A 26230-nucleotide genomic window follows, 5' to 3' on the forward strand; every position below is an offset into this window, starting at 1 on the left:
TAGCTTAAAAACATGTAGAGGTTCAGGTCTAATTCATAAACGTTTGCTATAAAATGTCTGTTAAAGGGAGTGTTCGCGAAAAATAAAAGGGGGTATAGGCTTAATGCGATAAAAAGCGCTTTTTTATCGCATTTAGCCTATACCCCCTTTCATTTTTCGCGAACACTCCCTTTAAATAAGGACGAAACTATCCCTTTTTTTTGCGTAAAATGATCTGAGCACTTTTCTGATTTACCCAACATTTGATTATCAGCTAGGAAAACAAGAATATCATTGTTAATTTGATCAAATGTTAAACGGTCCTAATTAACAATATTTTGTTTTAACCCAAGAGTTAACACTCTTCATTATCTAATATAATCGAAATCCGCAAATTGTCGACTAAAAATCGTAAATGATAAAAATACATATTGAGTTTTACTACTTTCTAGTTCTCTTTAAATTGTTCATATATTTATTTAAAAATTCGGATTTAAATGTTCAAATTTGATTCTCTAATTTAATCATCACAAATATGGGTTTACATAAAAAATGGTTCTTATAAATTTTTTATGATTGATTGTCATAATTACTTTAATATTATAGATGACAATGTTCTTCAGAAAATCACATATTTTAAGTCTGCATTAATGTTCCTCCAAAATCTGGTTTTAAATTTCTAATATGGTCGAAATGTTTTAAAATATTATAATGTTTATCTTGAGTTTCATATCCAGTAATCAATTGTTACAAATGGCGTTAAGTAGGTTTCGAGTTTAAAGTCTAGTACTTTGATGTTATAGATGTAAATCTTGAATTTAAAGTCAGGAGAAAATTTTTCGAGTTTAAAGTTAGGTATTTATAATTTAAATGTTAGAAAATGTCCACGATTCAGTCTTGAGTGTTAAATTCAGTACAAAAATACAATGCATTAAATTTCCATTTCATAAACGCAATGTCACTCTCGAGTTTGATGCTTCATATTCAGATGGTGTATGTTGTTTCATATCTCTCTTCTGTGTTATAGTAATCATAAACAGTCACCCTACAACATCAGTTCTAATTAGTAATTAAAGGAGAAATTTTGAAGCCAGAAGATTTTGGGAATTGGGAATTTTTTTTGAATGAGTGGATTTCGCGGATTTTCAAAGCTGTGCAACTGAAATACTTACAAAGAAAGAAATAAGCATTATAATATTAATGAAAAAAAATAGTTTAAACATAGTTATTCTATATTACAAAGCTTAACGCTCATATATATGTATATATGCTAGGTAGTTGGCCAAACGGCTGAACCAAATGGGCTGACATTTTTTTAAGGAACCCTTGAGCACCTTCGGATTGACATAGGCTAAAAAAAAATCACCATTTTTCTTCTACATAATCTAATTTTTTAAAATTCATTTTTTTTTTCAAAAATCGATGATTAACATATCATTGCTCAGCAAGTCGAAAAAAAATAATCCAAGCTTGAACTTGCTGAAAGGTGTTCTACCTGGCAGGTTTTCTTTCTTCAATTTTCATCTCTTCTTCAATAGTAAGATCTACACACCTTAAAAAAAGAAAAATCTAAAAAATATTCTTAAAATTATTTTTTTGAAATTATTATTTCTCTCCAATAGTGTTCGGAATATAAAACATTTAGAAACATTGCATTGTCCCGCTATATATTTCAGGGTATTATATTCCTTACAAATAATAAGCTATTATTTCAGGGTATTATATTTAATAAGCTATTATTTCAGGGTATTATATTCCTTACAAATAATAAGCTATTATTTCAGGGTATTATATTCCTTACAAATAATAAGCTATTATTTCAGGGTATTATATTTCTTACAAATAATAAGACCCATTTAAACTATTCAAAAGCTATTATTTCGTAAGTAATAATAAAGAGAAATTTCTATTATATATGATATTGTTGTGAGGTAAACATGCTCTTTTCCTTTAGTCTAATTCTATTCATCATGGGATATATATCAACTTATTCAGGGAAATCATTATAAAATTACTTCACAACATATTATCATTAAGGATTCCTTTAATTCATATATTAGACATCAGTAATTGTAATTATATCAACATTCATAATTCAAATAATTTATAATACTTTATAATAGAACGCACATTTAAGCCGAAATAAATACAATGGAATACAATTTTGTTCTTAATGTCCCTCTCTACAGACAATTTGGTCAGATGGATTCCCGACGGACTCCGAGGAGCCGTTTCGCACACATAGTAAAATGATTCTTATGTCTTTTACTGTTTAAAATCTAGCTGACACTTGTCAGTTGTCACAGATTGAAATTTTAAAAACCGTATATCTTTATAAACTTATTCGTAGACCTTTGATATGTGAAACTATGAATTCCAATAGATAAATAAATTGTAGCAAGAAATAGATCATGAGGTTTTTGAAGATATTTGGATATTAAAATTTGTTATTAATGAGCTCCTTTAATTACAACATTTTTAAGTTGAAACCTCAATACAGTGCTATTCTAAATAAAACCGAATTTAATGAATTTGAGCCGTGTCTCAAATCCCCCAAAAACCGACTTCAATTGAGCGCCGGCTTAAATCTTGAAACATAGAATACCATTTTTAGCGGAACAACCCATATTTGAGCAGCAACTTAAATTTAAGCCCCGGATCAAATTCTTTAAATTCGGCCTCTGGTGAATGATTAAATAAGTTAAAATTTAAACAAAATTCTTAAAATGTTTTATATATGTGAAATAAATAAATGGCAGACCACATTTTATGATTTAATTGTTTTATTTAAAAAATATTGATGAAATTAAATTACCAGTGATGAATGCCGCAAACTGTTTCTATTTCTGTTAAAAACCTTTTAAGGCTTTAATCGATTAATATTATTCCAGTTTATTTAGAATAGCATGCTGTACCAAAATAAGATAAAAAATCTGCTGACGTCATCATTTTCCAAAAACAAAAACACATATTTAATTCTTTTTATCCAGGTTCCAAGATAAAAGGTTTCAAATATAAAATATATAAAAAAGAAAACATTCTTGTCTTGTTTAGGTATTTCATCAAAGTATAAAACCTACTTGTCTTGTTTAGGTATTTCATCAAAGTATAAAACCTACTTGTCTTGTTTAGGTATTTCATCAAAGTATAAAACCTACTTGTCTTGTTTAGGTATTTCATCAAAGTATAAAACCTACTTGTCTTGTTTAGGTATTTCATCAAAGTATAAAACCTACTTGTCTTGTTTAGGTATTTCATCAAAGTATAAAACCTACTTGTCTTGTTTAGGTATTTCATCAAAGTATAAAACCTACTTGTCTTGTTNTATTTTCATTGCACTTTGAAAAATGATGAAAAACTTGAAATCTTAAGATGTGTAGAAAATTAATTGTTCTCAAAGGAACTATCAAAGTAAAACTCTCATTGTGAAAGTTACAAACCAATAAGTTAGTCTATGTGACTAAAAACAAGATATCGTTGTTTTCTGTAATTGTTAATTTTACCTTTTTTATCTGTTTGTTACCTCATTAAGTAAAATATCTGGATTAACAGCCTTATATCCGGTTAACATTTCAACTTCAAGTACAACCATGTCTGTGCTTTCCCTTGAAGCATTCAACCAATCAGAAGACAGAATAAAATATGTTCTTACCAATTAGAGTACTATTATAAACAAAATCAAATTTTCTAATCCCTATATTTTTGCAAGCAGATGGTGTATACTGTATATATTTGATCTTTCAAATAAAATTACTAAATCTAGCAGAATTCATAGATTAAAATATCCAAGGTATAGTTAAGGTTGTTAATCGTTTATGAAAACGATCATTAAACGATCGTTTTCGATTTTTCATCGTCGTTTTCATAACGAAACGATTGTTAAAAAAAAATGAAAACGTTAACATCCATTATAGGTATCGTACATTGAATTGCAAAAATATAAGGATAAGAATATCAGAGTTATTGGCAAAGACTCAATTAAGGTTTCCATCGAAATTTTCATAACGAAATTCGCGAAAATGAACGAATGTTCATTTTTGTTCAAAATTTTCGCGAATTTCGATGTATTTTTGGCTTCATTTACGCGAAATTTCGTTCAATTTTTGTTCGATAAAAATTGAAAATTTTCCATTTCGCATTGAGAAGATTGTATTTTTGCAAAAAAATATATATATATATATATTGAAGGAAAGGTTGAAAATTTTAACTAGATTCCCAGTTTTAAATCTGCTGACGTTTGAAATATTGAATTTATAAATTAGATGAATTCCTTTGCCCAATGTAGGCAGTGCAAATCGACAGCTTGTTGTCTGCATTTGTAACCTGAAGATTTAATTTAAATAATTATTTATTTTTGTTTTTGATTTACAGGTATATTCTAAATAACCCGAGATAATGGAAACTAATTGATGATTTCAAAATCGGATTTGATCTAGAAATAGTTTGCGCATTGTAACCTGATTTTAGCAATATTTATACTTTAACAATAATAACAGAAAGGCCCTGGTTTTACTATTTCCAAAATGTGGTCTGCCATTTTTGTGCTTTAATGTTTGCCGGAGATACGATTTATTTTGTTTAGAATGAGACATTTTCAGGGTTTCATGCAAAAAATTGAAATTGAAACCAAAAAAAAACATATTTTGGAAATTTCAGGATTAGGGCAATTTTGTGATAACTTTTTCATTAAAAAAATGCTAAAATCAGTTTGCCTATAATGAATGCCGCAATTAAAATTCTAAGCTCAAAGAAGACTTTGAAGTCATCAATCAATTTTTGTATTCCGAGTTATTTAGAATATCACTGACAAAAAACCTAAATTATGATTATTAATAATAGTCTAACAAAGTAAAAAACCTTGAGAGAAAAGGAAGGCGCTTCTTGGGCTTGAGGAATGTTGTACCTAAAAAATAATTTTTCAACAATTTCTACTTTTTGATAAAAATCATTTATTTGATGAACTTGATGAACCGAAAGAGAAAATACTTCAAATTAAAAGAAAGGCTAGAACTTAACCCTATTCCAGCTTAAACTTTGCAAATTTGGATTTTTTTGCAGATTATTAAAGTAGAGCCCAAGGTTTGTTTTAAAAGGTACCAAATGTTATAGATTTGTATGATTGTATGACAATAAGGAAAAACTATTTTGGGTAAAAGAGACGTCAGTCTGAACAGGGTAAATCAAGAGTGCCCCCAGGCACCTAATATGTCAACTATTTTAACCTTAGAACAGTTTGAACAAGAATGCATCCACTTCCTTCCAGATCTAATTCAACATCCGCCGGAAGTTCACCAATTCTAAAATAAATAAAAAAAATAAAAAATATATAAATTTTCCCAATTTAACTTACGAAAGTTCTAATTGTTAAACCTAATTGTGTGAAAATTTAATATTTCAAAATTGAATTCTTTGCTTATTGATCGAGCTGAATTCCTTATTTGAAAAAATAGGTTACAAAAATATTCGGAATATAAAATGCGAATTGAGGTGAGTTTTCATTTATTTTAGAAGAACGACTTATTTTTATTTCAAGGATAAAATATTTGTAAATACAATTTTTTACATCTTCAATAGTTTTGTTGAGTCAGGTTTAATTCTTGTAAACAAAGGCATCATTTCTATATTTCACGGATAAAAAATGCATTAGTAAGTACTATTCATAATGGTACCCCTCTTTATCCTTATATGATCTGATCATCAATGACAGAATTATCCGTATTTTCATTGCTGAAAATTGAATAGAACATTAATTAAAATTTCGGGGAACGCAACTTGTCGTTCTAAAAGTCGTTGTGCAATGTGCATCGGACATGACATTCTACAAATGGAGAATAACTTAATTTTCCTCTACCGTAACTGATATATCATATATATAAAGTTGTAATCTCTACATGTCCGATCATAACTCAGGAACTCCTTGACCAATTTGATTCAAATTTGATTGGGATACTCGGGAGCAACACCGGAATTCTCTAAGCTTGATCTTTAAGAGTTTAATAGCGAAAATTTAGTTTCCTTGTAAAAATCGACCAAGGATGGGTAAACGGCTGGAGTAACCTGGGCAGTGGGCAGTGGGGTCCCAAGCTTGTACAATAATAAAACTAAAAATACACACTTACTTGACGGTCTGCAGAACTTGAGAATTATCAGAATTTAGCTGAAGATTCTCAGAATTCATCTAGAAATATTGGAATTTATTCTCTTGAGAAATCATCCACTCCCAGCTTAATATTGAATGTTAAAAAAAATGTTAACAAATAATTTTTGGAAAAAAATATTTAAAATTGGTGAAAAGTATTTAATAAACTACCAACCCCACGGCCACAAGACAATTCAATAATATTGAAATGTGAATTTTCGACTTACCTTAATTTTCAGATTTTGTTGATATTTTCCAATTTTACTTCCATAAAGGGACAAAGCTTGCAGAGCTACTACTGTGTCTTGGGTTGAAGCAAATCCTCCCTGGATAGACAGAAACAGATTTTATTTTAAAGCCAATTTTCAAGTCACTCTCCATGCAAAGATGGCAATGTCTGATTCACAATGGAATCCTTAAAAGATTAAGTTAATCATGTATGAACTAGATATCAATGTTCACACTTTTCAAAACTGATTATTTTTAATTCCTGTTTCTATACAAAAGTGACTTATGCATTTTTACTGCAGAAAAATCATTAGTAATAAACATTTTTCAATCTAGAAAAAGGACAAAATCTTTCACATTATTGGTTGGATATAGGTTGTAAATTATTATAGAGGTTTTGCAAATTACATAGGATTAAAAATCAATGTAAATTGTATATATTTCGCCTTTATTTTTATGTATCCATGTATCCAAAAATCGTCAACACGACTAAACAAACCAGGCCTAAGTTTTTTTTTGTGGTATCTCACATTAGAAATTAAAAATTTTGTATAAAAAGGAATTGAGTTTCAAACTTTGATTATTTGATCTAAGAGACGGCATGGTTTGAAATATCAAAGGTTTAAGAAATAGCAAAGTTCTAAGAATTAGAAAATCAGAGTTTGTGGCAACAACTCAGTTCCTTCTGTCAATTCTTTTTTTTAAATTCAAGAAATCTGCAACAAAGATGACGAAAAATGGCGATGATAAAAAAGAAAACAATTATTCCTCAAAACGTTAAATTCATGAAAAATGTAAATCCTTCAATAACAAAAGGAAATCCGTACTTGTACTTTTATATCAGATATTAAAAACAGATATATTTTACATCTGTAAATATTATTCCATTATTGGTGTTTAAAAAACTCATGAAAATAATAAAAACCTGTGAGTTTCTTTGTCTAGCAAGCCATTTAACAGAATCCACCACCTCATCCAGCCTATAAGAAAAGGATATTGGTTTTAAGCCTTTTGAAAACACTACTTTAAAATTTTTAATTTGCGTCTTTTTTATATGATATATTCTTGTATTAAGGAATTGAGTCTTTACCACAAACTCAAATTTTCTAATCCATACTATTAATATATTCATAATATATACATTTATTCATTTTCTCAATCCATACTATTATTATATTCATAATTTATACATTTATTCATTTTCTAATCTATACTATTAATATATTCATAACATATACATCTATTCATTTTCTAATTCATACTATTATTATATTCATAATATATACATTTATTCATTTTCTAATTCATACTATTAATATATTCATAATATATACATTTATTCATTTTCTAATCCATACTATTATTATATTCATAATATATACATTTATTCGTTTTCTAATCTATACTATTTATATATTCATAATATATACATTTATTCATTTTCTAATCCATACTATTAATATATTCATAATATATACATTTCTTCATTTTCTAATTCATACTATTAATATATTCATAATATATACATTTATTCATTTTCTAATTCATACTATTAATATATTCATAATATATACATTTATTCATTTTCTAATCCATACTATTAATATATTCATAATATATACATTTCTTCATTTTCTAATTCATACTATTAATATATTCATAATATATACATTTATTCATTTTCTAATTCATACTATTAATATATTCATAATATATACATTTATTCATTTTCTAATTCATACTATTAATATTTTCATAATATATACGTTTATTCATTTTCTAATTCATACTATTATTATTTTCATAATATATACATTTCTTCATTTTCTAATTCATACTATTATTATATTCATTATATATATACGTTTATTCATTTTCTAATTCATACTATTATTATTTTCATAATATATACATTTATTCATTTTCTAATTCATACTATTATTAAATTCATAATATATAAATTTATTCATTTTCTAATCCATACTATTAATATATTCATAATATATACATTTATTTATTTTCTAATTCATACTATTATTATATTCATAATATATACGTTTATTCATTTTCTAATTCATACTATTATTATATTCATAACATATACATCTATTCATTTTCTAATTCATACTATTATTATATTCATAATAAATACATTTATTCATTTTCTAATCTATACTATTTATATATTCATAACATATACATCTATTCATTTTCTAATCTATACTATTAATATATTCATAACATATACATCTATTCATTTTCTAAATTCATAAACATTCTATTTCAAAGTAAACAAGACAGATTTTTAAATAATCAATATATTTTCTTATCCTATGGTGAGAACCTTTGATATTTCAAACTGGAATAATTTGATATAAAAGACTTCAGAGTTTGAAATACCTAAGGTCTATACAATGTTGGGTTTTAAAGAATAGGAATTGGAAAATTAGAGTTTGTGGCAAAGACTAAATTCCTTTGCTGTTTTAACATTATGCAAAATTTTACCAAAAAAAATAAAAGCTATTTCAAAACGAGATTTTTTCGTTTGCACCAATTTGTCGTGTCAGAGTTAGTGTTGTTAATTGTTTTAGAAAACGATCTTTAAACGATCTTTTTTTGTTTCGTTTTCAAAACGATCGTTTCGTTTACGAAAAAAACGATTTGCGACCGTTTTTATACGATTGTATTTTAAAAACTATCCCTTTTGAAAAAACGATCGTTAAAAAAAAGTCATTGACAATTATGTTAACGATCGTTAACGAAGGGTCGTCGTTAACGATCGTTAACAAAGGGTTGTTGTTAACGATCTTTAACGAAACAACGAACTTTAAAATTTCAAAACGATAGTTTTTTCGTTTTTACCAATTTCTCGTGTCAGAGTTCACAATTTTTTTTAATGAATGTAAGCAATCTTGCATGCATAAGCTGAGGAAGATTTGGAAACATTTGATTTTGACTTGTAAACTATCTAAAACACTGCTTGGGATAGTTTTAGTCGAAGTAAACTGATGTATACAGTTTAGTGAAATATATATTCTTGTATAGATAACAACCAGATTGATAAAAACAATTTATACTTGTATTCTTTCTTATTTTTATTTCTAGAATGTTTACATCAACCAGGCTACGAGTTTAGTAGAAACAGTACCTATCACTTAGTGTTAAACTCATAACATTATAAGCTGTCATCTCAATCGCTGTAGATCTGAAAATAAAAATATAAATGAAAAAACCTTTTTTTAAAGGCACCATTAAAGGGAGTGACCGGCTAGAAATGGTATTAGAGTTAGGATTCAGTATTATATAAAAAAATGCCAGTCAGTCCCTTTAAGCAAATAGTCCCTCTAGTGCCTCCTGACGGCCAGTCATTAGAAAGTAATTTTCTTTTCTGGTCGCTAGTGAGGTTAAGGAGCTAGCAGTTCAAATGCTTTGGAACTTTTTAAAAAGAGCCCTCCCTCAAGATCCTTGAGAATCTGAGATGGTTAAATATTCAAGTTTGCTTTTCTTTTTCGGCAAAAGTCACTCTGACATTAAATGTATTATAAACCAAAATGAAAATAAAAAGATTGGTTAAATTTTTGCAATAGATAAGAATGTAACACCAAGAGTTCTGTAAAAGTTATACCTTGAGTAGTAGTACCAAGAGTTCTGTAAAAGTTATACCTTGAGTAGCAGTACCAAGAGTTATGTTAATAGTTATACCTTGAGTAGCAGTACCAAGAGTTCTGTTAATAGTTATACCTTGAGTAGTAGTACCAAGAGTTCTGTTAATAGTTTTACTTTGAGTAGTAGTACCAAGAGTTTTGTTAATAGTTATACCTTGAGTATTAGTACCAAGAGTTCTGTTAATAGTTATACCTTGAGTAATAGTACCAAGAGTTCTGTTAATAGTTATACCTTGAGTAGTAGTACCAAGAGTTCTGTTATAGTTATACCTTGAGTAGTAGTACCAAGAGTTCTGTTAATAGTTATACCTTGAGTATTAGTACCAAGAGTTCTGTTATAGTTATACCTTGAGTAGTAGTACCAAGAGTTCTGTTATAGTTATACCTTGAGTAGTAGTACCAAGAGTTCTGTTAATAGTTATACCTTGAGTAGTAGTACCAAGAGTTCTGTTGTTCCTCAGATCTCTGATCCCAGAACACGGCTCCAGGTTGGGTTCTGTTAGCTTGAGATACAAGAAACTCTGTCATGTTGGAGATTTCTTCTGACAGTTCTTCATTCATTACTAAACATAACTTTTAATCAGATCAGGTTCACAAACTTAAATGATGACAGTTGTGTAAGTATGTATGAAATCATTCTAAAAATTGTACTTAACAATGTAATTCTACAGTTGCTATATAATATCTGATATCTATATCAGTTAAACTGATGTTCAGCTGTACACAAGCTACATATACTAGATCAAAGCATACTATAGCGTAGTATCTGGATTGGTACAGACTGGAGTATTATTGAAGAACATCGGGTTCTAGAGCGAGTTGTAACTGTACTATACACATTGAGGTTAAACCTGGATTGGTACAGACTTAAGAGAACTTATTAGAGTAAGGCATTTGTTACAAGTATATTGAACTACCATATTCAACCCCCCTATTCTTATATAGAAAAAATATTTCTTCATTCTGCAGTAAGGTTTATTTGGAATCAACTAAGGGTGCAATAGTTGGAATTTTATCAAAATCCAAAAGGCAAAATGCCAAAGAAAATTTGCAATAAAATTAAATATCCCTGATTTCCATCCATCAGTGGGTTAAGCTACAGAAGAAGAAAAGGTAAAAAAAAAGACTTTTTTAACAATTTGCTGCTTTTGTACAAAGCACTTCAGCGTGCATGTTCACATGCAGTTCACACTACGTGAAGTACGGTGGTTAACATTCTTCAATAAGGAAGGACAAGTTACGTTCTAAGGAAGGATGGTGATTTTACAGTACGTGACCCATCTACTTCATAACAGAATCGTTCCTTCCTTTTTTAAGAATTTTAACCACCGTACTTCATGAGTATATCATGTACTGTATGCAAAATAGGCGGAACATTCTTAAAAAGAAAAAAATCATCCCGAGGGAAGTTAAATTGCCCCATCAAATTAGAAATATTTAGAAGGAAGTTTTGTCTGGTGGAAATACAGTGTGAAACTATTGTTCCTTACCTAGTCCATTTATAGCCAGTAGAGAGGAGGGACAGTTCAGCTTATACTTCATTAGGTTTCCAGCATAGGTTGCCAAAGACAAGGAATATAAATCAGAATCATTTCTCCTTAAGAAAAACAAAAATATTTAAAAAAAAAATTAGGCAGAGGTGATTGAACCATCTCTGGGGGGTTCAACTACATTTCTATACAGCTAAGACCGCCTGAATCAGTGAAGAAGTTTTCTAACTAGCTGTTTCTAGTTCAACTACTGTTCATAAATTACAACCACAGTCATAACCAAAAAAACAATGTAATGATGAAATTATAGCAATAAAGAGTATTCGATGTTGTTACAAAGCAATAAGTTTTACTAGACACCTATAAAATCACTTATTTAGTTAAATGTGTCTGTTTTCACTGCACAATTGCTGTGTATCATGATCCATTGGACTTTTAAAAGTTATAACTTGATTATAAAATTCGTCTTCTAATTTCAGAGGTTTCTGGTTTTCAATATAACAGGATAAAATTCTTAATTTTACCTGTCAACAACACATTTAACAGCGTTGGAAAGTTTGTCAGCATTCTCAAACTTAAACTTAGCAGCAAATTCGATCAGTGCTGACACAACAAACGCTGACAAACTGCTATCCGAGTTTCCTCCTACATGTTAAAAAAATGTGATTAAAGGGATTGGAGTTATCAGAATTAAAACACAATTAAACCTAGAGAAACTGATCAAATATAGGTTTAAAGGGAACGGTTGTGAATCAGACATTACTATCTTTGCTGTAGGGAGGTTCCCTTGAAGATGGATATCAAGCGCAGTACAGATTAGCGCAACACAAATGTTTTGACTTTAGAGTTGAAAACTTTAGAATTGTGAATATTGAGATCAATGCTTGATCTCCTCTTTTTATTAATTTCAAGATTAATTTAATCTTAGGTCTGTGTTGGGGTTTGGAGAAACCAGAACAGACAATCAGAGAAGCCAGGAAATTTTAAATTTTGAGCGCATAAAATGAGTGAACTGTAATTTGTCGGAAACTGGCAGTGAGAGAGAGAGAGAAAAAGAGAGAATTAAGAAGTAAATCAAAAGTGACAGCATTGGATATTGAGATTAAGTGATCGGGAAGGAGATCAAAAGTATCCAATTCTACAGTTTTCAGTTTTGATTACCTTGAAGAGAAGATGAGTAGACATATCCTCTCTTCTCAAAGCAACCATTCTCCAACTGAGAATCCAGTAACCAGTTGACAGAGTGCAATAGTCCAGGTTCATCAATTGATATAAATTCAGACGCCTAAATATAATAATTAAATAATAAATCAATCAGCATTCAATCTAGGTCTTCCCCCCCCCCCCTAATGACGAAAATGAATGTTGAATGACACAAGGCTAATGCAGAGCATAGGATCCATTTCTTAAAGATTACAGGTATAAAAAAATTAGAATTCTCAAAATATTTTCTTCTTTCTTCGATTAAACTTAATGAACCATTCTGAAATAAAAAAATGTTTAAATCTTTTTCACTTTAACATCTTTAGATTTGGTATTTGAGAGCAAAGATAATTTGTTGATATTTTCCATAGCACTGAATATTGTTGCGTATATCCGTGTGTAAAGCATTAAGCCTATGATTGACATACCCACAATACCTATCTTGCTTACAGAACAGTAAGAGATGTGTTAGACAAAAAAATTATTGAAATAAAATTAAAACAATCATACATGTTTTAAAAATTTTGAGCAGATTGTCAAGGAAGAATAACAAAGTTTTATAAATCCATTATCCATTCTTCTCTAAGTCTTGTATCAATTGTTCGTGATTTAAAAATGTTTCCGAGAGGTTCAATTTCTATTTTGTTAGAATCCTAAAATGGTGAAAACAATAGTAGTCTTTCCATTCAAATTGTAAAAAAACGTCCCCACCTGAATCATGCTCCACTACTCAAAAGGATAAGTGACAAAACCATAAAATTTACAAAAAAAAGCAATTCCCAACTATTTATTTCGTTAAAACAACAATTGGGATTTTTTGTGTTGGAATTGTGTTGGATTGCATAATCTTGATATCCACAGGGGACACTTTTAATTCAAGAGGTAAAGATTAAAGATTAAATTGATCTGCAGATTAACAAAAGCTTCAAGCATTGATATTATTATCCACAATACAAGAGTTTCAAGCTCCAATGCATTAAAAAAAGCCAAAATACCAAACAGTATACCTGGGAGAACGCTTTAACAACAAAGGCGGTCAACCATGTTGACCCAGCTTTTTCATTATTCCCTCCCCAGATACTATAGGCTCCGGTAGAGTGCCTGTACTTCAGCTGCTTGTTATATCCGCTCTCCATATAGGTCACAGCTCTAGCCTCTAGCTTGGGGTCAGACTGTGGGCTGTTAGCAAGGTACTGAAGCAGGTATATGTTGGGTACCAAACCAACCATGTTCTGTTCACCGCAACCTGAAACAAACGTTTTTTCTTCAAAATGTGGGCTTTTAAAGGGACTGCAGGCGTACTTTCAAGTGACCCTCCATTTGCACAATGCCATTAATGATATTTACTTTCTTAAAGTCACAGAAAATAAATATTTACTTCTGGATGTTTGAAAACCTCGTTGGAGGTAAAATATTTCAATATTTTTCAAGAGTAAAAGTTAAGCTCACAGTTGAGTTCACACTACGAGAGTGTACACTCCGACTTTGCAGGACTCCGTGCAATATTTAAGAAATGGAAACAATTGGAGATTTTTGTCCTCGATTAACAATAAAAGGTTAAAGGTTACTGTTCTAAATCGGGCATTGTCATCATTGCATGGAGCGTTACTTGAAATTATGCTTACAGGCCCTTTAATTAAAACCATATCCTTAACATAAAGCATTTGAAAAATGAATATTGTCTCACATGATTTAAAAAAAAGAGTTTATATGTCCAATTCTTTAAAAGGTTCAAATACTCCTCCTTAAACAAGCCGTCCCCCCCCCTCCCCCTTAACCCGACTTACGCAAAAGTTCGTTAATTAGATCGACCCCCACTCCCACTCTATACACACACATCTACACAGTTTGTTTTTAATCTTTGTGAAGAAACAATCTCAAGGAATAATAATTGTCTTAAAACAGCAAATTATCTTTTTTCCATCTCATAATCTGAGTTCGTTTCCCTTATGTCCATTTGACAGCCCAAATTTTTATTTTAAATAATCTTTTTTGTTTGTTTATCTTCTTGTGATTTTTTTTTTTATCCTTATTATATCGTTAGAACTGACGCGGGTCAACCCAGACCGAAATATATTTTCAATAAATATGGAACTAACATCTACTTTTTTACTCTTCAGAGGTTTGGTCCATCACCATCACCGAATATTAAATCACATGAGTACGTTAGTAAAAAGATTCGATTTCTTTATTTTTTTTACCCTTTTTTTACCTCCTAAATATATTCAAGTTAGCAGAAAAATTATATAAAAATATAAAAAGTTGGACTATTAATTAACATGCATCACACTTTCCCCGTCTCATCAACGATCTCAGGGCAAAACCATGGAGGGTGAATTTTTCATAAGTTAGCTTAAAAATAAATAAAAATAGTAACTATTTGCCCTTTTTTGTTTGTGTCATTATCTAGATATATTTCAATGTAATTTTATTCGTGTATAAAAAATATATAATATAGTATATTATACAACGAACCAATTAGGTTTGACATTAATGCAAGACCAGCCAGACCTGCCATAACCAGAGATTTTCTTTTGTATAATCATAAAAATTAATTTCCAATAAGATATTTATTTATTATTTATTTATTTTTTATTTTGATTATTGATTTGAATAATTACTAACTGAAGTGCCCGGTGTTGCCCGTGTAATTTTAGAAATATTTAGCACATTCGGTCCAGCCGTTTAGCCAGCTTTATATACATATAAATATATAGAATGTCCAACATGAAACACAGTGTCCACCAATAAACAATCTTAATAAAACAACATAACATGTTCTAGACTTATTTTAAGAAAACCTATAAAAATATATACATATATATATATATTAGCCAAGAGTTTTATTATAAAGAATACAAGCTGAAGGGCCCGGCGTTGCCCGTGAAAAAAAGAGAAAAAAATTGAGTAAACAAAAAATTTCATGAAAATGAAAAGTAAATAAAGTCTTCAGTAAATGAAGTAAATAACGTCTTCAGTAAATGTAAAGAAAATAAAGTCTTCAATAAATAAAAAGTTAATAAAGTCTTCAGTACATGAAAAGTAAATAAAGGAGCAAAAAAAACATTCGGTGTCAATCATAAATTCTCTACCTGTTCCACATTATCATGGTGTCTTTTCTCTACCTGTTCCACCTTATCATGGTGTCTTTTATCTACCTGTTCCACCTTATAATGGTGTCTGTTCTCTACCTGTTCCATCTTATAATGGTGTCTGTTCTCTACCTGTTGGCATGTTTACTAGATTTCCAATATTTTGAAGAGCTGGAGCTAGAATATCTCCTGATACATGAATCCAAGCCCGGTCTGATCCCTCTACTTTTGTCTCAGGAACCTCCAGCCGGCTCATAATAACCTTATCCAAGATAGATATTGTTTGGATCTTAATTATAGCAAGGACAGAAATTACCCCCTCCACCTTTATGATATGTTGTACACAAAATAAATTTTTTCATTTTTCTGATTAAAGGGACTTTAAAGGAAAAATGAATGGGGGTATAGGATAAAACCTGAGAATCTCAGACGTTGAAATTGATACATATAAGACATCTATCTGATGTTCTTGTCTCGAGAAATTGATATAAAACTGTGTCAAAATTATAGGAAAATCATATGTATGTTAAATTTTGTATAAAAAAGGTTTAAGCAGATTATATTCAGCAAATACGCAAACAATCTGAAAACGATTATATCCCACAGAAACCTGAGAATCTCAGGTTTGCTCCCATTATATTTTTCTATTTTGCATTTCTAATAGATATAATTGATATCATTATTTAAAAGTCTGTATTACGTCACAAGAACTTCCGCCAATGAGAGTGCAGTATACTGGTCAATAGATACAGACAAAAATCACGTGACCAGTATACTGTATTGCCATTGGCTGAAGCTATGGTGTCGTAATACAGACTATACGGACTATATGCAATAATATTATCAATTATATCTTTTGAAAATGCAAAACAAAAATTAAATGTTTATAACAGGAGCAAACCTGAGATTCTCAGGTTTCTGTGGGATATCGTCGTTTTCAGATTGGTTTCGTATTTGTGGAATATGATCTGTTTTATACTACAAATTGCAAATATATATGAATTTTCGTATAAATTAGACACAGTTTTAAATCAATTTCTTGAGACAGAAACATCAGATAGATGTCTTATATGTATCTTTCAACGCCTGACATTCTCAGGTTTCATCCTACACCCCCTTTCAATTTTCCTTTACAGCCCCTTTAAGACCCTCAAAAATAATTTTTTTAGCGGTGCGGGATAAGTAATTAAAACAAATATACCAGCTACCTTATCAACCGAATTGTCCAGGCACTTGAACTCGGATTGAACCTTTTCTACTGGGATACCTTCAGGTTTCACCTTCAAGGGTTTCTTCAGACGATCAGAGAATCCAACTCCTTGCTCTACAGGGGAGCAACCCTGAACAATCAATTTGAAAGCTGCGAAGAAAAGAAATAATACGGATTTAGATCCAGGGGGTAAAATATGAATTGGGAATATTTTACTCCAATTATCCACAAAACATTTGTATCATTGAATGGTAACTTAACTTTGTGGATTCAAATTTGTGGAAAAAAGACGAAAAATTTGGAACTTTGCTTTGGATAAAAGAATTATTTATAAGCCGTATCCAAGAGCCGGATCCACATCAAATAAAATTTGGATTCGAAGGACTAGTTTCATATTTCCCACAATATTTGTTTCAGCACTCATTACCAAAAAAAAAACAATTTTGAGTTACGCCAATATTTATTTAACATTTTTAACAGAGTGTCCTGATGAACCGAGAACCAGAAAACTGTTGGTTGAATTCAGTCCGTTTAATTAAGACACGTTCAGGGCTCTTTTTTAGCATTATGTTCAGTTGCTAATTTCAAACTCCTTACCAACAGGACTACGATAGTCCAGTTGCCCTGTTTTTTTATTGGGAAGGAATTAGAAGAACTTGAGTTTTGACATTTGACTTTAATGACTTTTGATTTCATATAAATCCACTAAACACGTATGTACATGAAAATGCGGGATTTTTTTTGCTGTGAATATAAACAACCTTACCTCATGGTTTTCAATAGTAGCAGACACAAGAACATCAATATCTCCAACTTTGTCAGCTTTTGTCGGGACAGAAATCAGTTCGTTACTTCGCCCACTACAAATATCAGAATTAAAAAAAATAGATTTTTGACATATATTCGAATATATATTTATATTAATATATGTACGAAGACAATTTGTATTCAAATAGCAAGATCATCGTTTAAAATATCAATTGTCTACAACATTATGTTACAAAGATATAAATACTTAATAAATATAAAATGAAATAAATTAAGTTTAAGTAGAGTAATCTATTTCAAAAAAATAAAGTTACGGTCACAATTATATTTTGAATGACCTTCCATATCAGCAAAATTCAAAAGTGATTAAGTTTTCATGGTTCTTTATTTTTGAAATTAATAATATATCATCTAATATTATCTAGATGGGGGAGATGTAACTCCCCCTCCCCTCCTCCTCTTCTCCTGGATAACATTAGATTAATGGTCTTTTAAACAAATAAACCATTTCAACATTTTTCGAGTGTTGGACAAGTTTAAAAATCTAACACTTTAGCTGGTTTTAGATATAACAAAGAATTTTTCTGTTAAAATAACAATGTTTTAATTTACCTAAGACAAAGTTTGAATTGTTCTGTACTAGGTTTTACATTTTCCGACTGTATTGTTAGAACCAGGGGTAGATCAGTCTCTAGGTTATTGAACACACTTAACAAGGTTAATATTCAACACGTGTAAAAGGACTATAAGCGCAAGTGACACTCCATGCACGGATGGCAATTCCCGATTCACAACGGTACCTTTAAAAGCTTTCTCTGATCAAGTATGAATTAGATATTAATGTTAATAATTAAAAAAAAACTATTGATTTTAAATTATGGGTTCTTATTGTAGGGATTTACGCATTTCTATTACAGGTAAACATGTAGGCATTAAACATTTTTATCCCTAGAAAAACTACAATATTTCTTGCCATCATTGCTAACTTTACTATCTTTGCATGTAGAGTCACATGAAATTACGCTTACAGTCTCTTTAAGCTGTGGAGCAGATACGTATTTAAGCGCTAAAAACAAAAACTGCGATTACACAAAAGTGTCAACCGTTTTATTCACTTTTTACGTCGTCTGTTTAAGATTTAGGGGTTTTCGTTTACTATAACCCTGAGGCAGAAGCCCAAAGAAGTTACGCGCATGCTTTTATGAATGACAAGAAAAAGAGAGAGCATGTGCGTAACTCCTTTGGGATTCTGCCTCAGGGTTATTGTGAACGAAAAACCACTAAATCTACAAAAGACGACATCTAGTGTTATATCTGTTATTTTGTTTAATCTATGGTCACTCCTCTCAAACTTAGATTTCTAATCCATATATTCTTACAACAGGAAAGTGAAAACCTCTGATTTATCAAACTTTGATTTATACTAACAGAATTCATAGATTAATAAATCAAAAGTCATGGAAATATCAGGTTGACTAGATTAAGGGATTTAAAACTTAAATGTTAAAGGAACAGTATGACTAATATCAAGTGACCCTCCATGCAAAATTGACAATTCTTGAAACCTTTATATAATCATTAATTTGGATTTTCATGGTTTAAAAATGTTTAATTTAGACAATTCAGATCTGTCTTCCAACAGTATAGAAATGTTTAAGTCACTTTACCACAGAAACCACAATTGAAAATAATTATTTTTCAAAATTATTGATATCTAATTCATCCTTGATTAAACAAAGCTTTCGAGGGTGTGGGAAAAATCGGCCATGGTCTTTGCTTAAAGGGTCACGTAAAATTACGATTACAGTTCCTTAATTAGTTAGAAACATGTCAATAGTCCTTAAGTAGTTTGGTTGAATATATTCCTGATGTTAAGAGGGAATACTTCGCCCCGTTTCACAGCAAAGGGAAAACGAAGGTCGGCGAAGAAATCCTGAAAAAAAGTTTATTTTTTATTTTCGTTTGTATTTTTAAGAACTGGTTTCGAAAATGAACATAAGCATTCAAATTGAAAACGCGTTAGAATCCGAGATTCTAAGAGGACCGATCCAAAGAGAGATTCCAAAAATAGTCCGAATGGACTCCGAAGAAACTTGATTGGAGTAGGACTAAGAAAGGACTACTTAAAGCATTTTAAAGGGACTTCTAAGTCACTCTGAAGGCAACTGTTTGAGAACTGAAGGGAATTCAGACAAAGGTACTATAAAAACAATACAAAGTGGCTGCGAGGAGACTACAATTGGGCTGCAAAGTGGCTGCGAGGAGGCTACAAATTGGCAACAAAGTGACTGCAAGGAGACTACAAATGGGATACAAAGTGGCTGCGAGGAGGCTATAAATGGGCTACAAAGCGGCTGCGAGAAGACTACAAATGGGCTGCGAGTAGGCAACAAATGGGCTACAAAGTGGATGCGAGGAGGCTACAAATGGGCTACAAAGTGGCTGCTACAAATGGATTTGACTTTAAAGGGAAACCTTCATGTAATTCCAAAGGAACTCAAAGGGGACCGCACAGGGACTTCATTAGGACTAAAAAGTAATTCCCACGGGACTAAGAAAGGACTCAAAAGGGTCTCTAATGTAGTGTGAAGGAACTCTTATTAGGTTGTAAAGGTAAAATTATGAGCACTTTGAAGAACATAAAAAGAGACTTAAAAGGTACCCTTGCCGGAGTGTAACAACTAGCAAGGCTCTGAAGGATTTTCGATGGAAATCTTAACCCTATCCCGATTGGGCTATTTTAGTCTGATATAGATCGTGGGGAGGGGGGGGACGTTTTCCCCCCCCTATGATTTAGCGCTCAGAGTTAAGATAGGAGAGTATGATACATGTTCCTATTACATCTTTTCAAGGGAGGATTTAAAAAAAGTTAATAAAGTACTTCGGAAAAATGTTCAAAAATAATTATTTTTACTCTTGACAAATGTTTACATGTGAAATATATTATTACATCCTTTTTGCAAGGGCTTTTCAACGATATTAATTTTAGCCCTGTAGCTTAATTACTGATTTTTTTTGATACACCGACCCGCCGTTTAACTGTCTTCCACCCTACCCAGTACATCACAAAAAAATTTGTTTTGGTAAAATTTGTTCACTACTATGATGGTGAAAAAGTGAAGATTTTTTAGCGTTCTAATGTCAGCCGTTTTTAAGTTATTCAGAAAAACAAACAAAAAGGAGGTAAAAAAAAGGCCCCCAATCGTGATAGGGTTAAGGGAAAACAAAATGACTCTAAAGGGACCCTTGCTGCAGAGTGTTAAGGGACCTAGAAGAGGCTTAAAAAGTTGAATTAAATTACCTGTGAAACAAGAATGGTTTTGGTGTTTGAAACTCCAAGCCCTGAAGAAGGATTAATACAGAGAGCATCAACACTCCAGGAGGTCAGGGTGTCAGGAGCAATCAACTCTCTACAATTATTAATTAGGTTATTATCATCATGCAAATTTTTATCATTTTCAATATTATCATTAACATTATCGTCATCATCAACATTATCATTAATATTATCATCAAAAACATTGATATCATCATCAACACTACAGGAGCAATCAACTCTAATCATCAATATTAGTATCATCATCAACACTACAGGAGAAATCAACTCTCATTATCAATATTAGTATCATCATCAACACTACAGGAGCAGTCAACTCTCATCATCAATATTAGTATCATCATCAACACTACAGGAGCAATCAACTCTAATCATCAATATTAGTATCATCATCAACACCATAGGAGCAATCAACTCTAATTATCAATATTAGTATCATCATCAACACTACAGGAGCAATCAATTCTAATCATCAATTTTAGTATCATCATCAACACTCAGGAGCAATCAACTCTCATCTTCAATATTAGTACCATCATCAACACTCCAGGAGAAATCAACTCTCATCATCAATATTAGTATCATCATCAACACTACAAGAGCAATCAACTCTCATCATCAATATTAGTATCATCATCAACACTACAGGAGCAATCAACTCTAATCATCAATATTAGAATCATCATCAACACTCCAGGAGCAATCAACTCTAATCATCAATATTAGAATCATCATCAACACTCCAGGAGCAATCAACTCTCATCATCAATATTAGTATCATCATTAACACTACAGGAGCAATCAACTCTAATCATCAACAATAGTATCATCATTAACACTACAAAAGCAATCAACTCTCATTATCTATTTTAGTATCATCATCAACACTACAGGAGGTTAGGGTGTCAGTTGAAATCGATTCTCTATAATTATCAATTACATTATCATCATCATCAACATTAATATTATTATCATCATTATCATTATTATTATCATCATCATCAATATAAGGATCATTATCAACATTATAATTAAAAACATTGTTATTATCATGAATAACATTTTTATCATCATCATCATCATCATCATCATCATCATCATCATGAACATTGTTATCATCATCAAGACTGCAGAGGTTAGTGTCGGGAGAAATCAATTATCTACAATTATCAATTAGAACATCATCATCATATACATTATATCATCATCAACACTACAGGAGGTCAGGGTGTCAGGAGCAATCAATTATCTACAATTATCAATTACATTATCATCATCATTAACAACATTGTTATCATTATCAAAAACAACAACAATGTTAAGAACCGTTTGAAAATGAGTAAAAAGAGAATCAATATGAAGAATAACATTAACAACAACGATGTTAAGAACGTTATAAAAACCAGTACAAAGCAACAATATGAAGAACATAAAAACAACAACAATGTTAAGAACTAAATGAAAACCAGTACAAAGAAACAATATGAAGAACATCAACAACAAGACCAATGTTAAGAACCGAATGAAAAAAAAACAGTATAAAGAACTAAAACATGAAGAACATCAACAACAACAACGTCCTCCTACTTGTTAAGAGATCCATCCTCCAGATTAACCTCTTCGAGGCTAAACAACCAAGTTTCAGGGAACTCTGTTCTAACTGGAGCAACAACCTTAAACAACATATTTGTAAATAAACAGATCTAAAGGGAATAATTGAAGGGAAAAAAAGGTACTGAAGAACGTACTTCAGTGACCCTGTATTTCAGATTCACAACGGTACCCTTATCAGCTTTATATGATGAAGAGAAGATGAGAAATCCATGTTTAAAAATGTACCATTGTAACTCGGGCATGTATATGCTACTTAAAGGGAGTGACCGGCTATGTAAGGTAGTTGAACTGAGTATGCAGTGTTGTGTAAAACTTCATTAGGATTCATTTGAGACATATTAAACTTTTTAAAGATCTGTAAATCCCGTGCTTGAGCGCAAATTCGACGTTTAAAACTCTTTCTTTGGGGATGGATATGTTTTCAGAATCGGTTTTTTTAAAATTACTAAATAACGACGACGAAAAATAAAGTAAAAATCACACAGTAATCTAATTAGATGGTTGAAAACATATTTCTCAAAAGAAATTTGTCAATAATCAATTATTTCGTTTTTATCATTATATTGAATTTCTAATTTTCTTTGAATTTATTCGTAGATTTCTTCAAATTCTTCAAATGTCGTCTTTTCAATAATAATTCTAGAAAATCTGCAAAAACCACAGGGAAAATGAGGAACCATTTTCATGACTAAAAATAAATTTAAAAAAATATATTATATTTATTTAATTATAAAAGTTAATTTTTTATTTTTCAACCTGTTCCGATACAGTAGTTTATTTAAGAACTTTTTACATTTCATGTCGTCGTTATTTAATAATTAAAAAAAAAAACTAATTCTGAAAACGTATCCACCCCCAAAGTAGGAGTTTTGAACGTCGAATTTGCGCTCAAACTCAGGATTTACAGATCTTTAAAAAGTTTAGTATGTCTCAAATGAATCCGAAAGAAGTTTTCCACAACACTGCACACTCAGTTCAACTACCTTACACAGCCGGTCACTCCCTTTAAGTCTAATATTTTTGAGAACTTTTCAAAATATTTGTTGACCCACAGCTGGGGTATAAATTTTGCATTGAAGAAACAAAATATTTTATTTTGTCTCACTTAATTTCAATGATGGAAAAGTCAAGTTCTAGGTTACGGTAGTTATTATAACTAAAAATTGATTTGTACTTTTTTGAAAATATACAATAAGCTGTCACTTTGGGCCAGAATGTTCAATTTTCTGTAAGAAGTGTTTTTCAAATACGTGAACAATTCTTTGGATTTTAAACTTTAAAGCTTTAATTAGATAAAACTATTTTTGTTTCTTGGAAATGATTATTTTCATTTCTACACAAGTCAAGTCAAGTTAGAAAAAACAGTATCTCCCACATTTATGATCAGATTAAGGATTCAAGGGTTCCGTTGTAAATCTGATATTGCCATCTTTGCACGAAGGATCACTTGAAATTACGCTGACAGTCCCATTAACACTTACAGGTTGTATTGGTGCATCAGGTTGTATTGGTGCATCAGGCTGCGCTCCTCCAACTCTCATCGCCAATCCGTCATTAGCTGAGAAGTCTAAGTTAACTCTTGTCAATTTTGACAGGAAATAAAAAAAACTGTTTTTAATCTTCGCGGACATTCAAAATTTAGTTATAAAAAAAATAAAATAAAAGTTATCAAAAATTGAAAGAATCTCAAATATGAAGGCGGTCTTATTTAAGCCTGCTAAACATCACCGTCACCAATTTTTTTATAATTTCTTTATGCAGTTTTTTGGCGCAACAAGGGAGAGGGGAGGGTTTCATTTTATTTTTCTTTCATTTATTTTACATGAAAACATAAAAAACCAATTGATTAGGGGAGATATACCCCCTATCCATCATTTCCTAGTTGCGCCCAGATGCTATAGTATTATAATAAGTTAACCACCACCAGTTGTTTCTAAATCTATAGGCTACAAATATTTAAATTTTAATCTTAAATTAACTAAGAAACTTTGCAGATGTACATAAGTGAACAAAACTAAAAGTGTCCAAAAAGCATGTAATTGAAGCTGAACTACATTAAAGAAATGAAAGACCATATGAATTATTAACAATTTTGAAAATAAGGCATCAATTTTCCACAACTACGAAGAAATCCTTGATTAGGTTAAATATTCCCAACTGAATACGACGAATATCACTAGTTAAAATTGGTTAAATAAAACCTGCAGACATTTCCATTGGTTGAGCCGCAAATCTTATCCCTAAAAAGTGCAATTTAAAATCTCAAATGTGATATGAAAAAAATCATGCGAGGAAGTGTGTGCGAAAAATGAAAGGGATAATTTTTTAATTCGAAATTTGAATTTTGTTTTATGTACACCCAAATCAATTTTGGTGTTGGGTCATTTTATAGATAGGACATTTCGTAGATAGGACATTTCGTAGATAGGACATTTCATAGACAGGAAATTTTATTTGATAGGACATTTTATTTGATAGGACATTTTATTTGATAGGACATTTCATAGATAGGGCATTTGATTTGATAGGACATTTCATAGACAGAGCATTTCATAGACAGGACATTTCATAGATAGGACATTTGATTTGATAAAAACATTTCAAAGACAAGGCATTTCATAGACAAGACATTTTATAGACAGGAAATTTCATAGAAATGACATTTAATAGACATGGCATTTCATAGATAGGACATTTCATAGATGGGACAATTGATTTGATAGGACATTTCATAGAACTTAGAAGACATTTCGTAGACAGAACATTGCATGGACAGGATACTTAGTAGATAGGACATTTCATAGAACTTAAAAGACATTTCGTAGACAGAACATTGCATAGATAGGATACTTCATAGGTAGGACATTTCATAGACAGAGATGTTCATAGATATATTTTGTTTTTTTTTCTTCCAAGTAATCTTGTCTCATAATTCATACCCTGTTCTTTCTGATTTTAAACTGATATATTATACTAAGTTGATTTCTTGTTGGTCAAACTGATAACATTTTCTAAACTTGTGACACATTATTTACAAACCCAAAACCTTGTCTTTGAAAAAAAATCTCATGTCTTTGAAACTACCTATCTTTAAAAATTATGCTATGTCTCTGAAATTCTATAAAAAATCTACTCAATCTATGAAATGTCCTATCTATGAAAAGACCTGTCTATGAAATGTCCATATATGAAATGTCTTCCTATGAAAAGACCCAATTTTCCTCTTTACCACCAGTTTACAATTGAGTTGGCAATTTCGAAATATTTCTGATGTCCGGGGCTCTTTCCAACAGTTTATTAGTTGTTTTTACAGAAACATGTCCCATTCTGATTATTAGTCCCTAATTAGCGAAAACAAAAAGCATGCAATGTTTAATGGTCTCTGGACCAAGGAGCGCGTACAGTCTGTAAAGTGTGGGGGGGAGTTTATCAGCCATCAAGTTTATCATCAAGTTATCAATCATCTGGTTTGTTAATCCATCATCGAATTTATCAATGAATCATC

The 26230-nt window shown here is 30.6% G+C and overlaps 1 protein-coding gene and 1 long non-coding RNA gene across 4 annotated transcripts; both read right to left on the bottom strand.

Moving 5' to 3' along the window:
• Positions 1-947: 947 nt before the first annotated feature.
• Positions 948-3297, bottom strand: LOC111705968 (uncharacterized). Of its 2 annotated transcripts, none has more exons than XR_002766116.1 (3): positions 3255-3297; positions 1475-1531; positions 948-1024 (listed from the first exon to the last, which is right to left on the bottom strand). It is a non-coding gene; the product is annotated as an uncharacterized LOC111705968 (long non-coding RNA). The 2 variants fall into 2 exon arrangements; XR_002766117.1 differs by lacking the exon at positions 3255-3297 and adding an exon at positions 3060-3248.
• A 175-nt stretch (positions 3298-3472) lies between these two features.
• On the bottom strand, positions 3473-25026 carry LOC111705969 (murinoglobulin-1). Of its 2 annotated transcripts, none has more exons than XM_023478692.1 (22): positions 24927-25026; positions 24225-24292; positions 22699-22784; positions 21076-21184; positions 19640-19707; positions 18387-18482; positions 17773-17866; positions 17005-17136; positions 15929-16058; positions 13712-13950; positions 12663-12786; positions 12026-12146; positions 11502-11608; positions 10436-10574; positions 9495-9551; positions 7272-7326; positions 6346-6444; positions 6099-6157; positions 5202-5276; positions 4837-4882; positions 4250-4302; positions 3473-3584 (listed from the first exon to the last, which is right to left on the bottom strand). In XM_023478692.1, the coding sequence occupies exons 1-22, from the start codon at positions 24940-24942 to the stop codon at positions 3488-3490; spliced, it is 2070 nt and encodes a 689-aa protein (XP_023334460.1). In that variant the 5' UTR covers positions 24943-25026; the 3' UTR covers positions 3473-3487. The 2 variants fall into 2 exon arrangements, with proteins under 2 accessions (XP_023334460.1, XP_023334459.1); XM_023478691.1 differs by having other exon boundaries at positions 24207-24292.
• Between the last annotated feature and the right edge of the window lie 1204 nt (positions 25027-26230).

The sequence above is a fragment of the Eurytemora carolleeae genome, unplaced genomic scaffold (assembly GCF_000591075.1).
Source record: "Eurytemora carolleeae unplaced genomic scaffold, Eaff_2.0 scaffold541, whole genome shotgun sequence".
Lineage (NCBI taxonomy): Eukaryota > Metazoa > Arthropoda > Copepoda > Calanoida > Temoridae > Eurytemora > Eurytemora carolleeae.